The following is a 17,207-nucleotide window of genomic DNA, read 5'->3' as shown; positions in this document are numbered from 1 at the left end:
TCAGATCCTGAGTGTTACTTGCTTTTTACTTACCAAACTGTCTTAGAAATTCATTTTGAATCCAACTTTCCCATTGGTGGAGGCTAAAGTTGAGTTATTGGCAAGATAGATATTTTTTGAGTTCCCTTGACCATTTCTGTTTTAAGTTCATATACTTTGGAGGCATTAGAACTGCTCTTTATTTATCTCTTGATGGCTTTGTAGAGGCAGTGGTAGCATTCTGAATAATGACAGTTACTGTTTTTTGAGCTCTAGTTTGTTCTTGGTTATTTTGGCTTTTTATCATTGGCAGAAATGATGATAGAAGGAAGTTAAGGGAGTTGTTTTCAGTTGTGGATTAGGCATGGAGTCCCAGTCCTGGATTGCAAGCCGTAGCTGTTTTCAACAGGATCTGGTTGGAAAAACAGGAATGGATGAGGTGTGTGTTTATTTCCACTGAGCAGATTTGGGAAGCTAGAATCAGAAATCTGATTTGTGACCTAATGAAAAATTACGCGATGCTCCTGTCATCTTGTTGGGTATAGTTTCATTCCCATCATCGTTAATTTCACAATATGAACTTGCCTTCATGCATGATCTCTTTTTGTGTTTTCATGTTAGAAAACTCAAATTCCCTTTTTAATTTAAAAAGAAATTCAAACCTACCCTTAAAATATCCACAGGTACAGTGGGCATTGTGTATTGGGGGCAGATGTTCTCATTCACAAGCAAAATTTCACCGGTTGTTTTTTCTTTTCTTTTCTTTTTTGTTTCAGGACATGATTTCATTGGGGTTGAGGGGTCAAATTATCCCCGAAAATTTCAGACTGCTCCTGGTATGATACATCCAGGCGCCTAACTGCCCCGGATATTTTTATAGATTTTTATGAACTGAAATATCTGTGGATATGTCATTTTTCTGTCTTCCCGCTTTTTCTTTCTGCTCTTTCTCACATATTCTGTGGCCGTTTATGCTTCTTAAAAATTTTGTTCATTTAATGAATATTTAACATTGCCATTGACTGTGCTTTCTGCTGATGGAATGGAAACCCTAATCTGTTGTTCAGAGCATTTGCACTCTTTCTGTTCCATATGCTTCTTTAATGTAGACCTCTTCCTCAGTCGTTTTCATATATCCTGTATAGGAAAATAGCAGCTAGGAATCTACGCTCTTTTCCACCCCAGGTACAGTTGCCAGAATGCAGGAAAAAAAATCTTGCATTTAGAGGCAGCCTCTCAATAGTCGGTAACTTCTCAGATCACTTCCAGCTCTAGGATTGTGTGTATGTGTTAACCCAGATATTGGGTTCCATTTAGCCAGGGCGGGATGGATGTCAGCGGGAAGGAAGAGCCGTGTCACTGGAGAGGGAGAGGAGAATGTGGTTTGTAACTTGTCTAAACTGAGATTGGCCTTTGGATTGATTTGAAGAACATTGTCATTGTTAAGTAGTTTGGAATTTCCCTGGTGTAATTTTAGCATTGTGCTGGGAACAGCATTATAATGAACATATTTTTCTCTAGGAAATAGGATTTTTCATTAAGGGTTTAGAATAATTTCAGATGGGTTTTGTAGGTGTTAGAATACTTCTCTTCAGTGACAATGAAATAATACCTGAATGCCAGACTTTCTTTCATTTTTGTCAGAAGCTTTTTCCATTTCAAGAGAAGACTTGAAGAGTTATTCAGTGTATACTGTTGTTCTAGAGAAGGAAATAAGTGAGGAGTGTTCTTGTCCTGTCTACAGATAGATAGGGTCTGATTTCTTACTGTGCTCCTTTGCTTAAAGGGAAGAATCCGGTTCTCACTGAAACTCTCTCCCACGTTCCTTAAGAAAGGGCAGTGTCCCTGTCTGAGGTGATCTGTATACGGGAAGCACAACAAGGGCAGTGAGCAAGGGGGTTTGATTCTTACAGATTTCTCCCATAGAAACTGTGTCCCAGCTTCATTACTGCCAGCGTGAGGGAGTATACAGGTCAGCCTGCACCTGCTCTGTGGTTAGGATTAGAACAGTAACTGCCACACACGTTTGATTTTTCAGTATCGTCCAGTGTCTTCAGAAAAGAGCAGATTCAGAGGGATTCCTTCTAGTTAAACCAATGAGAATTATCAACTTGCGCTGAGTACACATTTTGAAATTCACTTTCAGAGGAAGATAATTTTCAGTGCCCTCAGTATGGATTTCAAGCCTGCCTTCTTCACTGCCCTTTCACGATCATGCACAACCATTTGTGTTCCTCTGTCATTGCTGCCGTCTATCTTCAGACTGCATCTCTGCTGTAGTATTGTCTTATAGCAGATAAATGGGTGGAATTTTGTTCTGGTTTAAATTAGCTGTTGCCGTTTCACTGAATTGACACTAAGAGGGCCGAGTATCTTAGGAGATTGCCTGGAGCAGGGAGTTCTTTGGGGTCTCACGCTCTCGCCTTGTCTTGCTCTCGCTCTTTGCTGTATAGCTATGTAACAAAGATTGAAAGAAGCTGTGAAAGCATAATCTTATTCAACGCTGGTGTTCTCAGGTATCCCTTTCTAAATAGTCTTTTCCTCCCTCTGAAGCCCAAGAATCCCTTCTGATTACTAAATTCTGGTTACACTTTTGGCTGCCAAAAATGTTAATAGATCGGTGTTTTCTGTACATACTTTGTACTGGCACTTAAAGCCACTGTTCTCCTTTATTCCCAGGTGCATGGAGGACTGCAACGGAGGAGTGGGGAACTGAAGATTGGAACGAAGATGTAGGTATTTCCATGTCATTTTTCTTTAGTGCCTTCTATCCCTAAGTGGTGTTTAGGGATAGAAAGTGGGTATGTTTCTACCCCTCAAAATTCATCCTTAAGATTCTGATCCAAAACTTTTACATCCAAAATAGTGTTCTGAGCCAGAACATTTCACATATGTTATATGAAGGAGGCTGGGCATGAACAGGACTCTGTGGAACCAGACTATGGAAAGGGCAAGTGCGCTTGTGTAAGTCCAATATCTGATTGTCGGATTTACCCCAGGAAGAGAGATGGTGGTTGGGTAGGGCGCCGGAAGGGAGTTAGGCAGCTAGTGAGTGCATTGAGTGCAGCTGCTGCTGGCACACGACTCTGCTGGGAACACTTCAGCTATTCGGTTCCCGTTGAAGCATTGGTGTATGGTTCTGTCATTGGCTTGGAGGTGGGTACAAAGTGAGAGTTAAATTGCCAAGAACTCAGGTTTGTAATCTGGTTGGCTCTGGAACCCTTTTAAGTTACTCGAAGCCCAACTTTGTGATTGAGATGAATATGTAGAATTGGCTATCTTCCAGCTTGACACAACTTGGAAACCTCATCGATGGGTGGCACAAGGGGCACGTAAACAAGCTCTGAATTCCCTGGTAGTACCTGAGTCAAAGAACTTGGCTGATTCCTGGTCAAGTCAAGCTTCTGCTTTGAATTAAGTGTTCAGTAATCATGGGGGACCTCCCATTTGAACGTTTTCTAAATCCACTTTCATATGCTCATATATTCAGGCAAGACAGCTTTTATGGAAAGAGGAAATGACATGTCAAACTGGAAATGATATGTCAAACTGTTTTGGTTGCTACGCCTGAGTTTTTAAAATTTCAGATGCATGAGCATTAGAGGATGGTTATTTTCTATTGTAGCTGAGCTGGACTGCTTTGTGAATGTTTTCTAAGATTTGGCTCATCTGCGTAAGCCACTTTTGAGAATGATGCATTTGGGAGAGTGCATTTCCTGTTTTCAGAGAAGAGATTTTAGTCAAAGTCAGCACAAAACCAAATCAGGTTTTGAATAGTGTAAAGAATTATTCCTTATAATTGCTTACCTAATTTTGGTGTCTTATAATGGAGAGGCTAGGTGTGATAAAGTCAGTATTCAGGCAAAAATTGCATGTGGTTAAAATTATCTCTGAAAAGACCTTGACTCAACAGCACTTTGCCCCTTACTGCTCAAAAGCCAAGAATTAACTTCTTTTATTTTCATCTTCATCTTGGCTGTCATCTGCCTTTCTTTGAGAGGATAGTGGAAGATAACGTGTGGTTTGGGTAGATGTGGGAATGGGGAACTAATGGGAAACTATAAAGGGGTTTTCTCTGTCAAGTGTGTGTGTTCACCTTCCTGTAAAGCTTAGTGTGCATATTATGTGACTCCACTATTTTGGGGGGTTTCTTGATTCTGCCCTCTCTTTCAATAAAATCATTGAGCATAGGTAGAAGAGCATATATATTTTGTCAATCTGTTCAGGACTCCTCAGAGTAGTTTTCTCTTCTAAGGGTCTTCCCTTTTTCTTGATGAATTCCCCTTACCTGTGCCAGGATTCTGACTGTAATCTACGTAACACCAAGAGTGACTAATTCCTCTGTTTTCCAGCTTTCTGAGACCAAGATCTTCACTGCCTCTAATGTGTCTTCAGTGCCTCTGCCTGCAGAGAATGTGACAATCACTGCTGGTCAGAGGCAAGTGTGTGGTAAAATTCAGTATTTTTTTCCCAAAGGGATCTGCTGCCATAGCTATAAGGAAGAGTGGCATTGGGCCTTTCCAAGCTCCCAGGGTGTTGGTAGTGATGATAACCAAATCACATTAAGTTCCTCTTTAGTTGGTAGAGAGATTTATCAGAGTTGATACTAGTTAATCTGAATGGAAGTCCATATTTCACAATTTAAAGATTCTCCTCCGAAATAGTCCTTTACATAGGTCAGCATCACAGGCATTGATTAAAACTTAGCATGATGTAATTTATTTTAATAGGAAGTCAGATAAAGGAAAACTACAGTGGAAATGTTTTCATTTATTTCTGAATTTACAAACTATTCAATAGCTTCTTCTCATTTTATAATTAATGATACTTGTGCACTGAGCCCACTGAGTATAGTGATCATTTTTTTCTCCTTGGATCTGGCTAATGAAGTTTTTAGAGCTTGAACCTAAGTATGGGCGTCAGTAGAGGAAGACGCACTCACTCATCAGAGAATATTTCTATCCCCTGAAAACCTCTTGGATTATGTCTCCTCCTGGGTATGATAGCTGTTGACACAGAAGGTCCTGAAAAGAAGTGTGATAGGGCTCGGATGCTAGGGATGTTGTTACTGGAAGTAACGTGTATTGTTTTCTGACACCAAATAGCCGTCGCTTTTCCGCACCAGTTCTGCAGTTCTCTTGCCAGCGACTAGGTGTCCAACAATTCAGTTCAATTCCGACACTGACTGTCCAAAGTTAGCATAGATCCACGTTAACGGCTCAGTCCCACAGGACCACCCTGGCTTCAGAGGTCAGCAGCAAATGCGTGCCCAGGCTGCCCACACACTTCTTCCCAGCGACTGCAAACTTGGGACTGTTCTCAGCCCCCTCCTCAGGTTCAGTAATTTGCTAGAATGCCTGATGTGGGAGAATTTTACTTGCTATTACTTGTTTATTATAAGTAGTACCCAGGAACAGCCAGATGGAAGAGATGCATAGGGCCAGGTCTGGGGGGAGGGCACAGAGCTTCCATGCCCTCTCTGGGTGTGCTGCCCTCTCAGCACACTGATATGTTCACCTACCCAGAAGCCCACTGTGTCTCATTGTACAAGTTTTTATCGAAGTTTCATTACATAGTCATGACCGATTAAGTCATTGGTGATTGAATTCAGTCCACAGTCCTCCCTAGAAGTGGGTGGAGCGTGGTGGGGCTGAATGTTCCAACCCTCTAATCATATTAGTGTCTCTGGTCACCAGATCCCCTTCTGAAGCCATGTGGGAAGCCCCACCTTGAGTGACCTCATGGTTGAAAGGGGCTGATTATTTACAAAAGACTGTCACTCAGGAAATTCTCAGGGCTTAAGGAGCTCTATGCCAAAAACTGGGGGCAAAGCCCAAATACTTATTTTTATCATACCATAAGTAACTTGAAATTCTGTAGAAGTTGGGAAAATTTTTCGAAAACTTTCTTGTTCCAAAGCCACTTGAAGATGGCAGCATTCTAGTATATGGTTTTACATATTAAATATTCGTAATGACAGGTATTCAGTATTTAAAAATTGGATAAGAATTAGTAATTTTGGTTCAATTATTGGGCTGCTGTGTTAAAGTTAACGTTTGATATTTCATTAAATTCATTTCACTAAAATAAAATACTTAAATAACATGGTTTGCAACATCATTAGAACATAGATATTATAGTGGTTCTTACACATCGATTATTTTTAGTAAATTAAGCATTTCAGGGCTCTGTGCTTTTGGGGAGTGACTTCACTCTAACCAAACTCTGAGTCAGGTATTGAGGAGTGCTAGACTGTTCGTTCATTACTCATCAAGACCCTGTGTCCTCCACCAGAATTGACCTTGCTGTTCTGTTGGGGAAGACACCATCGTCCATGGAGAATGATTCATCTAATCTGGATCCATCTCAGGCTCCTTCTCTTGCCCAGCCTCTGGTGTTCAGTAACTCGAAGCAGAGTACCATCTCTCAGCCTGCTTCAGGGAACACATTTTCTCATCACAGTATGGTGAGTAGGAAACATGCCGCGTCCCAGCCAAACTTCCTGCTCACCCTGCACATACATACAGCACTTCCAGTGACAGTCAGAGGTTTGGGGCAGGGGAGGGCATCCTCTTCATCCTAACGGCCTTGCATGTAGAGGTGTTGAGTTGGGTAGTGGGAGATGGATAACTCTGAGCCCCTGCTCAAAGCCTCTGAGAGGGCTCAGATGCAGACATGCTGAATCCAGTAAGAATGACTTCCCATCATTCATGGTGCTGAGCACTCTTCGCTATTCTTGAAGAGAGAAAATTAATGACATCAGCAATTTTAATCCTTTGTAGTCCTAATTAAACCTTGATGGGAGTTGCAGTTCCCTATTTCTTGAGAGAGCAGAATTGCCATATATTTTCATTTAGATCAGACAGTTCTGGATTATGCTTTCAAAACCCTTGGTCTTCTGGAATCTGCCCACTTCCTAGCTGTTTCTCCCTCTCTCTGTGGATGGGCATGAGTGCTGGCTCTGCCTGTCTTACAGAGCTGTAGGAAGATAAGGTAATGGATAAGGGCTACGCGGATGTGGTGGCAGTAGTAGTATTATTTATTAACTGACCTAGGACACTTAATGACACGTGACTTGTTGATTCAGAATGTTTTTAAAAATTCAAGGTCATTAAGCCAAACAAGGACCAATTTTCTTATAGGTCAGTAAATCTTAAGTATTGCTTTTTCTCTTTTTTTCCTCTTTGCTTTTCCTTTTCTGTCTTTATTTTTTAGTGGAGGGATACTATAGTTGTAAGAGGTAAGAGACCAAGTGTGTGCGTGTAATTTTATTTTTCCAATAGTAGGTTTATAGTATTAGTAACTATTTTAACTAGAAAACTGCTAAGCTAATCTCTAATGGAGAATTCTGTCAGTTTTTAACTGTTCTCTTAAAGTGGTTTTTTGTGTTAATGATTTGGTGGTTGATGTTCTGCCACATATGAAAGGTGACAAAGTGGGAGAGGTAAAAGGGAGAGTGTTGGGATTAAAAATGGGACAAAGGTTGTAAGAAGGTGAAAGGAAGATCAGGAAATAACTATCAACCCCTGAGAGAAGTGACTGGAAAATGTCGTTAAGTGCTCTATGTGTCTTTTAATGGCCTTTTAAAAGTTTTCAACTTACTTTTACTTAACCCCAGCATTCTATTTAATGTGTGTCACATGGTATGTTAAACTAAGCATAATGTTATACTGTTCTTTCTCATTACCTATGTAATCACTACGTTATTTAATGTTTATTTTCCATTGATGATAAACGTTAGAGGATTAATTTCCCTTAAAATGTAACGGATGTAAATAATAATACAGGAGCTCCTTATTATTGTGAACATTGGGTAATCTTTATGTCTTTAATATAATGCTTGGCACTTGCAGAATGTTTGTTAATCATATGCCACAATCCTATACTTTCAACTAAACTTCCAATGTTTGTGTTTGTCTCATCTCAGGATATAGACTGAAGTGGGGGAAAATGTCTTACCTTGAGTTGGACAGACTTACTTTGTGTAAGAAAGCACTGCTCAATCATGATGATGATATGGTTGAGGAACGAGATTAAATCTCCTGGAGGCTTCTTAGAAGAGTCAAGGTCTCATGGTTCATCTGGACCAGGCCGATAGTTTTATTTGGTGGTAGGGAATGGAGAGAATCCCTCAAAAGCACTGAGAGTAAATTTGCTTTCTTATAAATGATTGCCCTGTGTAACTTGGATACCCACAGCAAACAAGTCATCTGGCCTCGTGCCGTTGGCTAGTGCACAGGTGGGGAAGGGCTCTAAGGTTGTGTCTGCCTCTGTGCTACTTATTGGCAGCATTGAGATGAGGTTCCAGTTTGTTGTTTTGGTTCCTTTTGAGCTGATTAGTGCAAAGGGCAAGGACCTTATTGGCTTGAGTGAAATTTTATCTTCACGTTAATTTAACAATCAAGTATTGGTTGACTTAAAACTTTAAAAGGGGAAAAATTCCTGTGGTCATTAGAGCTCCTCCCTGAGATAGAGGGAGGAGGAAGTGGTGATGATAAGTATGAGTTTTAATAGCTTTTGAGAACGTGCTGTGTACCATGTACATATTAAATGCTTTACATATATTATTTGTTTCATCCTCCCACAACCTTAGGAGCTACTACTTTTATTTCTATTTTCAGATGAGGAAAATGAGGTACAGAAAATTACTTTTCTGCAGTTACACAGCCAGGATTTGAATCAGATGTCTACATCTGACTCCACAGCTTGTGCTCTGAATGGGCTGTGCTGTATACACAGTCTGGCGAGTCTTGACTCATCTCATTTCTCTGGCCCTCACCCTGGATAAGGGTCTTTTTGAGTAGCTCGCCGTGGATGTCTCTAATCTCTGTGTTGGTCTGCAGGTGAGCATGTTGGGGAAAGGATTTGGTGATGTCGGCGAAGCCAAGGGCGGCAGCACCACAGGCTCCCAGTTCCTGGAGCAGTTCAAGACGGCCCAGGCCCTGGCTCAGCTGGCAGCGCAGCACTCTCAGCCTGGAGCCACCACCTCCTCCTCCTGGGACATGGGCTCCACCACGCAGTCCCCGTCGCTGGTGCAGTATGGTGAGGAAGGTGGGAAGTGGGATGGATTATTAGGTGTGGGAGCGGTACTGCTGGCAGGAGTAGGGGGTAGAGACTGTCCCCACATGAGGAGAAGGGAACAGTTTCCCACACTGATCTCCCCTCATCACAAAGGCTGAGTTCAGAAAGCTGGGAAATGATTAAAAGTTGAGGCTGTAAATTTTTTAAGCAAATCTAGCTCGATACGTAGTTGAAGTCTTCCGTTGACCTGGGGATTTTTGTGGTGCCCTAGATCAGGGGTGTCCAAACTGCAGCTGGTGGGCCAACTGCGGCCCGCAATCCGTTTTTAATTGGCCTGCAGCAAATCCCAAAAATATTTTTAATTTACTTAAATAAACCAGGTGAGGCAATACATACTTCATCTCGAGTGAGTGGCCTGGCTGTTTGTGTATTTTACCGCATATGGCCTTTGGTGGAAAACTTTGGAAAAAGTTTGGACACCCCTGCCCTAGGTTTATCTTTAGGGTTTGAAAACAGCATATTGGCTTTGGAAAGGTTCATGGACTTGGCCCTTTCAGGACTTCATACTCCAAACACAGACAGTTCCTGAATTTTTGTCTTACACAGGCGAAGCGGTAGTGTTGGTGCAGTTAGGCTGTATGTAAGAACAAATATGATCCGGTGATTTTCGCCGTAGAAATGAGATTAAGCCTTAAAAGGACCTGTTCACACAAGGTTCTGGTTCCCGAGGGCCTAGTTTATAGCTCTAGAGCAGGATAAGAGCATCTTCTTGCCACTCCCCAGGACCTCTGGTCTTATACTTACTGGGTTTTGTCTTGCAGATTTGAAGAACCCAAATGATTCAACAGTGCACAGCCCCTTTACAAAGCGCCAGGCTTTCACCCCATCTTCAGCCATGATGGACGTGTTCCTTCAGGAGAAGCCGCCCGCTGTGGCCACCTCCACAGCTGCACCTCCGCCCCCCTCTTCTCCCCTGCCAAGTAAATCCACCTCGGCTCCACAAATGTCTCCTGGGTCTTCAGACAACCAGTCCTCCAGCCCTCAGCCGGCTCAGCAAAAACTGAAACAGCAGAAGAAGAAAGCCTCCTTGACTTCTAAGGTACTTGAACGTTTTGATAGATACTATCTTAGGGCAAAGGGCTGAAGGGTTTGGGAATTGAAGTTGTAAGGGTATAGTTTAGAATTTGAAGCAAAAGTTGTATTCATCTCACTGTAAGGTTGCAGTAAACCATGGCTTCCTCTTCCCGACAGATTCCTGCTCTGGCTGTGGAGATGCCTGGCTCAGCAGATATCTCAGGGCTAAACCTGCAGTTTGGGGCTTTGCAGTTTGGGTCAGAGCCTGTCCTTTCTGACTATGAGTCCACCCCCACCACGAGCGCCTCTTCAAGCCAGGCTCCAAGTAGCCTCTATACCAGCACGGCCAGGTAGAGGAAACATCAGTCATAATTAGGACTTCTTTTACTCGACTTTATCACTTTTCTCAGTTTCTTAATGGTTTCTAGAACTCTGGGGAGGCCAAGTCTCTGACTGAGTGAGAGAAAAGCAGACAACTGCAGCATTTTTTTTGAGCACTGTAAAATATTTTACTAGGATTATCTGTAACTGAACAGAAATGCATCCCCTGGGTCCTTCCAGAATAGCCATGAACAGCTCATGCAGAGTGTACAGCACCTCTTAATGGAAAGCACGTTGGCATCTTCCACAGATGGAAATACTTTTGGCCCTTTGGTGTGAGGCTTATGCCTTTGAAGGATATGACAGGCGTCTCCTAGGAAGGAGGTAGCATTGATACACGAGTATTACACAGATTAAAAGGAACCTTTCCTACTGCTCTGGGAGGGCCATCTCAAGCATTAGAAAATCCTAGAGGAATTTCAGGGCACTGGGCTATACTTGTCGATCCTTAGAGTTAAAAAATATAGCTGTCTGGCCCTTGCCTAGATCTACTGAATTATAATTGTTATTTAATGAATATGAAAATTTTAAAAGTTCTCTCAGGAGAGTTCTGCCAGTAGCCTTACATTTAATGGGTTTTCGAGAGCCAGGAGCTCAGAATTCTTGAAAATGAATAAGAGCAAGAGATCACTTTCCTGTGCTTCGGGTTCATGGTATGGTGAAGGGACCGAGCAGTGTATCCTTCCTACTGACTTTTAGCCTCTTATAACAACAGACTGGAGAGGGACAGGGATTGCTCTCCCTTTAAGAGTTGAAAATGTTTTTGAAGTCCACTCTTACTCAGATCCCTGGTTCTCTAGGATGTGGAAATGCCTCCTGTTAGGAAGAGATGGTGGCGGTTTCTTTTACTTGTTGCTGGAAATTTTCTTTTTGATTGTAGTCTAGTAGTAGATCTCCACTGTTCCCTTAGTGTCAGTGGGTCTGCTTTATTTCATTTCTCTGAGATTTTCCTTCTCCATTCCCACAGCGAATCTTCATCCACAGTTTCATCCAACCAGAGTCAGGAGTCCGGTTATCAGAGTGGCCCAATTCAGTCGACAACCTATACCTCCCCAAACAACGCTCAGGGCCCTCTATATGAACAGAGATCCACACAGACTCGGCGGTACCCCAGCTCCATCTCTTCATCACCCCAAAAGGACCTGACTCAGGCAAAGGTAGTGGCTTCACGAGACCCTGGGCGTTGGTTAGGACAAGGGTGGCAAAGTCCCTTTCATATGAGCATTGTTCTTCTTGATAAATGGTACTGAGACACCTCAAAGTGCTGATTGAGAAGCTGAAAACACGTCTCCATGGATGGTGAAATAAATAAAAGTTCTTTCCAGCATGTCTGGAGACTCTGAGCCAGGAAGCTGTTCTCTCTGTGCCTCAGATCCAGTCTCGCTCGTAGCACCAGTCTCAGTACTTGTTTTCTCTTCTTAGAAGATGTGACTGCTAGCTGTCTGGGTGCATATCAGTAGAGCCCACCTCGCTGTCTTGGCGTGGTGAGGGGACAGCAATAAGCATGAGGTGTTGTGGGGTGACTCAGACGCAGCCAGCACAGTAGGTGGCTTGGCTGAACGGTCTGGTCTCACTCCCAACACCCTCCCCCTGGGATCACTGGATGGGCCTTTCCTGTATCTGTTTTGGGTTTGGGGTCTCTTCAGCAGTTGGGGGTTGCCGTCTGTTGCCTTGGGTCACACAGAGTTGGTTTATCTTGTTCTTGAATTTTGTTTTTATTTTGTTTGGATAGTCTGCATTGTGTTAATCCTTTGGTTAACTTGTAGAGTTTGAAAGGTTTGTTGATAGAAATCAACCTGAGTCTGTCAGTGCTAACTTGACCTATTCATTTGAGTTAGTCTGTTTCTTATTCCTGTTTTTCATACCAGAATGGCTTCAGTTCTGTGCAGGCCACACAGTTACAGACCACGCAATCTGTTGAAGGTGAGTGAACTCCAGGCTTTTTCCTCTCAGTTGTCTTGTTTTTCCTCCTCTTTCCAGACTTCTGCATTTCCTAGATTATAGTAAAAAGAGCTCGGACCCAGTGATCAGAACTTCTGGTTCCGGACTCAGCTTGGTTCTGCCTTGCTGTTTAATCTCAAACCAGCCTAAGCTTCAGTTTCTCTCTCTTAGAATGATCCCTTTGGTTCCCTGCACTGAACAAATGAGATCAGTGCTGTGAGATGCTTGGAGTTTTTAAAAAAAAAAGGATTCTGCCTAAACACGAATGATCCATTGTTAAGTAGCTCACAGTCTTGTCTTTGGGGCAGTGTAGGACTATAGTCATCTCTTTGTTTCTCATAGACGCTCCTTTTCCTCTGATGAGGTGGATTCCTTTCCTTATTTCCAGGTGCTACAAGCTCTGCAGTGAAATCTGACTCACCTTCCACATCTAGCATCCCTCCTCTCAGTGAAACGGTATCTGCAGCTTCCTTACTGACGACAACCAGTCAGCACTCATCCTCCTTGGGTGGCTTGAGCCACAGTGAGGAGATTCCAAATACTACCACCACACAACACAGCAGGTGATTTGGGGTGAGGGTTGCAAGTTGGGGTTGGTGAGTAGCAGTCGGTGTGAGCTCTCGGGTTCCATCTCATCCCCTCCACCTGGTAGAGACCACAATTAGTTAAGTGGCGGATGACCTAAAAGCTATGGGAAGTGAAGACAGAAGGGGCTTATTTTCCCTTTTCAGCATCCATTCTTGCTTTAACTGCTTACTACCCCTGCTGGCCGTTGTGCTTACCATATGATCTCAGATCTCCTTGGTCTCATATTCTGCCTAATTTCCTTGCCTGTGTTCTTGACTGAAGAAGCTTCAGGTAGCCCAACGCTGTGGCTGATGGCAACCTCTTTTTCCTTGCAGCACGTTATCTACTCAGCAGAATACCCTTTCGTCGTCAACATCTTCTGGGCGCAGTTCAACATCCACTCTTTTGGTAAGCACCATACTGTAAAAGAGGAAACGTGCTTTCTATACTTATAACTATCTAGCCATAAGATTCATCCAAGAAGCAATTCTTGAAAATCTCTTCATGAAGTGGCAAAATGATCATTGATGTGAGGTTGCAGGAAAGGAGTAAAAAAGATGCTTGAAGCCAAGAGGCAGAAAAATCCCAGAAATATTGCAGAGCTGTGGGCCAATTTTCAAAGCACTGGAAGTAACTTTCCTGAATCTTTATGTGACTTTTTTTAAACACTGAGTCTGGGGCTTTGTATGCTACACTAAGCTCTATAAGAACATTCTTTTCTAACTGATACAACCGTTCTCATCCTTTGGTCTGGGATGTGCTAAACGTGAGTCCTGAAAATAATCAGTGGGAGTCTGGGCATCCTGTGAAAGTAGAGGCCAGATGAGAACTTTGGTCAAAGAATTAGTTTCACTGTTGTGATGTATAATAACTACTTGTGGAATTACGCTGAGATGGTAAGGAAGACAACTAACTTAAAAAGGACCCATTCTGGGCAAAGCTGTCTGGTTTGCCAGAAGCCCAGGGGAAGATAATGAGGGGCTAAGGCTTTCTTAGGAGTCTCTTTGTCCAAATACACTGTTTCAGGATTGAATTCATTAGAACTGTGCTTTTTTTCTTGCTCATGAACTGCTCTCTTGTGCTGAACTAGTGAAGATGAGTGTAGGAGGGGTGGCTAGGATATATTTTCACATGTAAACTATCTATCTCTGTGTCCTCGCTGGCCAACCAGCGTTTGTTTCTGGGGAATTTGTCCCCAGTTTGCTGCTTTTCTGAACAGGGAGATGACATGCAGTGGGTCCTTCGTGACCATCCTTGCCAGATGAATTTTGGGGAGATGTGTACCCAGAGAGGATTTAGTGGTTTATTCTAACTAAGGGCAAACAGCAGCCTGATTTCTGCCTCAGCCTCATGCTGGTAGCAGCAGCAGAAGGGGTTGCCTGTCCTTTCTGACCTGTTAGGTAATGGCTGTTTTCCTTTTCTCCTGCACCGCTCCCCCTTTTTGAAGCACACAAGCGTGGAAAGTGAGGCGAACCTCCATTCTTCCTCCAGCACTTTCTCCACCACGGCCAGCACAGTGTCTGCTCCTCCCCCGGTGGTCAGCGTCCCCTCCAGTCTCAGCAGCGGCAGTAGCCTGGGCCTCAGCCTGAGCAGCAACTCCACCGTCACGGCCTCGACGCGAAGCTCAGTCGCTACAACTTCAGGTAGCCCTTCCTCCCTGCGAACGGGATGAATGGCATCCCCTGGGGCGAAGAAGGGACGATGGAACTGTGGGACAGGATGAAAGTGTGCTTTCTCTTCTAGGAAAAGCCCCTCCTAATCTCCCGCCTGGGGTCCCGCCGTTGTTGCCTAATCCGTATATCATGGCTCCGGGGCTGTTACATGCCTACCCGGTAAGTGAGACTAAAGGGCCTTCTCCACATGGTGAAGAGAGAAGATAGCGTGGCTACTCGTTACAGCTCTGGCCTAAGGTGGAAGGCTCATTAAAACAGAATAAATGAGTGGTTTGTTACATGAATGCCAACAGGTTTTTAATCTTTGTAGTTGTGGGGAAAATGACAGTTTTTAGAGAGGAAGGACTAAACCGAGGCCAGCCTCCCTGTTTATTTTCTCTGAAACACTTATTCAGGGCCTCAGAAGCCAAAGGCCAGAGTGTCCATCTGGAATCCCTTTCAGTTTCGTAGACAACTGGTTTTTCTAGTTGCACTGATTCCCTGTGTCTCAGGGTCTTTGCTGGCTCTGACCTGGTCAGTCTATGGCCATCTGCGAACAGGTGGCTGACAGTGACAGCTTTGGTCTGGATATGGCTTCTGTCAGCTTCGTGTATTCAGTGCCTGTTAACGTGAAGGGAATTACTAAGTTTTTGTTCTTGTTCTCAGAGAGTCTAGATGAATATCGTACAGATGAAACATCCAATAGTGCTTTACACATTTGAGTAAGAACACTACCTTAGTACCCAGACAGACATTAGAGAAAACGAGTAAAGTGGGAATCCATTCTGCGGGAGATACATTTTATGCCGGAGTTGGACGGCTGTAAGAGAGAGACTGGCGGCATAGGAAACAGCAGGCTTGCGTGTGTGACTTGTGTCTGCCTGCCGCTGCCGCCCAGGGGCCCAGGTGGGATCAGTGTGTAGTTCAAGGAAGTCGCCAAGACCTCCCATGATCTCCTGGTCTTTCTAAGAATGAGGGTGAATGTTCTGGCGGTTTACCTTGTCTCTTAGCCACTGGGTTTGCTATGTCCCGCCCAGTCCGCGTGAGTGTCGTGTGCTTGTCTCTTTCAGCCACAAGTCTATGGTTATGATGACTTGCAGATGCTTCAGACGAGATTTCCATTGGTGAGTTGAAGACATGTCACAGCATAGGGCGTTGGGAGTGGTTCTAACAGAAAGGAACTTTTTAAAAAGTAAACAAATTTTAACATAATCTATAACTCAGCGTACTCTGGAGCTCTCAGGATGCTTTCTGGATGTTTCAAAACTTTAAATTCCAGAAAGATGATTTTCTCAGTAGTAGCCGACTCTGAGATGCTATCTAGAGGTTTGAGACTCTTGCTGGCCCTGATTTCCGTGCTGTTTTCCTGTGGGCATACCCGTAGACCATGCCTGACTGTTCGTGGCCAGGCAGGGGGGACAGTGTATGCAAGAGTCATTTGGAGTTTGTGCCAGCTCTAGCCAGCTTATTCGGTGGCTGGATGAGTGGCATTGCTCGAACATTCTCCTGCTTCTTACCCTGTGGAGTTACATGCTGGGGAGTGAGTGACATTGAGTCTCTGCTCTTTTACTTCTTTCTTCCAGGATTACTACAGCATCCCATTTCCCACACCCACCACGCCACTGACTGGGAGGGATGGTAGCCTGGCCAGCAACCCTTATTCTGGTAGGACTGGGGTGGGGCTGAATAAAGGGAGACTTGTGTTGACATTGGTGGCAGAGACCTGATGAGGCGCAGGAGGGGCCCAGTTCAGTTAAGGTCTTTGGCCGCAGTATCGAGTGGCTGTGAGGTCGGGACTGGTAGATTCAGAATCCTGCTATAGAAGGGCCTGTGGCACTCCTCCTGCTCATCTCACTTTCCCTGGGATTCCAGATGACACCTTCTCTGTCTGAAGGGGGCTCAGCCCTTCTTCAGCTTTCCCCAGGAAGTACAGTGGTTGAACTGGTCTCGCTTCCTCTGCTCCTCTCTGTTCCCGTACCCCACTCTGAGTGGCAGTCTCACTGCCTTACTAGGCCACGGGCGTCCTTTTGTTGCCTGACCTATTGTCGTCATTTGTCCAGACTGGTCATTGTTTTTGTTCCCCGTGGAGGAAGAGTGGGGAGATGAAGGAAGACGAGTAGGCAGGGAAGTCATGCAGGAGCTTGGTTCTGGGAGCCTGTCTGCCACGCTCTGCGGTCACCTAGCCTTAGCCCTTGCCTAGTGCTGGACGGTGTGCGGCAGTGCTTAGTGGAGCTGCCAGGAATCGAACTTGAACGGTCCTTTACCAGGATTTCCTGGAATCATGTGAAAGCAGAAGTAGTAATTCTTCACTGGTGTGGGAGAGGCAGGTACATTTCGCTTCTCCCATCACAGGTGACCTCACAAAGTTTGGCCGTGGGGATGCCTCCTCCCCGGCCCCGGCCACAACCTTGGCCCAACCCCAGCAGAACCAGACGCAGACTCACCACACCACGCAGCAGACATTCCTGAACCCGGCGCTGCCTCCTGGCTACAGTTACACCAGCCTGCCCTACTACACGGGGGTGCCGGGTCTCCCCAGCACCTTCCAGTATGGGCCCGCGGTGTTTCCTGTGAGTACCTGGCCGTGGTCTT

General features: G+C 44.4%; 1 protein-coding gene across 50 annotated transcripts in view; it reads left to right on the top strand.

Annotated features, from left to right (window-relative positions):
* UBAP2L (ubiquitin associated protein 2 like) overlaps positions 1-17,207 on the top strand; it is a 39,126-nt gene that overhangs the window by 13,523 nt on the left and 8,396 nt on the right. For 26 of the 50 annotated variants that reach the window (XM_081024664.1, XM_081024654.1, XM_081024665.1 and 23 more), the window contains exons 9-24: positions 756-815; positions 2,659-2,711; positions 4,332-4,417; positions 6,274-6,445; positions 8,823-9,021; positions 9,822-10,099; positions 10,252-10,424; positions 11,423-11,612; positions 12,324-12,378; positions 12,785-12,959; positions 13,299-13,371; positions 14,411-14,606; positions 14,707-14,795; positions 15,686-15,739; positions 16,199-16,280; positions 16,968-17,185. In XM_081024664.1, the coding sequence (XP_080880790.1) occupies positions 756-815; positions 2,659-2,711; positions 4,332-4,417; positions 6,274-6,445; positions 8,823-9,021; positions 9,822-10,099; positions 10,252-10,424; positions 11,423-11,612; positions 12,324-12,378; positions 12,785-12,959; positions 13,299-13,371; positions 14,411-14,606; positions 14,707-14,795; positions 15,686-15,739; positions 16,199-16,280; positions 16,968-17,185 (2,153 nt within the window). The remainder of the gene's footprint in view (positions 1-755; positions 816-2,658; positions 2,712-4,331; positions 4,418-6,273; positions 6,446-8,822; positions 9,022-9,821; positions 10,100-10,251; positions 10,425-11,422; positions 11,613-12,323; positions 12,379-12,784; positions 12,960-13,298; positions 13,372-14,410; positions 14,607-14,706; positions 14,796-15,685; positions 15,740-16,198; positions 16,281-16,967; positions 17,186-17,207) is intronic. The other 24 variants (XM_081024679.1, XM_081024677.1, XM_081024674.1 and 21 more) reach the window with 1 other exon arrangement.

Source organism: Rhinolophus hipposideros, assembly GCF_964194185.1.
Source record: "Rhinolophus hipposideros genome assembly, chromosome: 19".
In the NCBI taxonomy this organism is placed as follows: Eukaryota; Metazoa; Chordata; class Mammalia; order Chiroptera; family Rhinolophidae; genus Rhinolophus; species Rhinolophus hipposideros.
The sequence above is the reverse complement of the archived record's forward strand: the minus strand, read 5'-3'. Positions and strand labels throughout refer to the sequence as shown.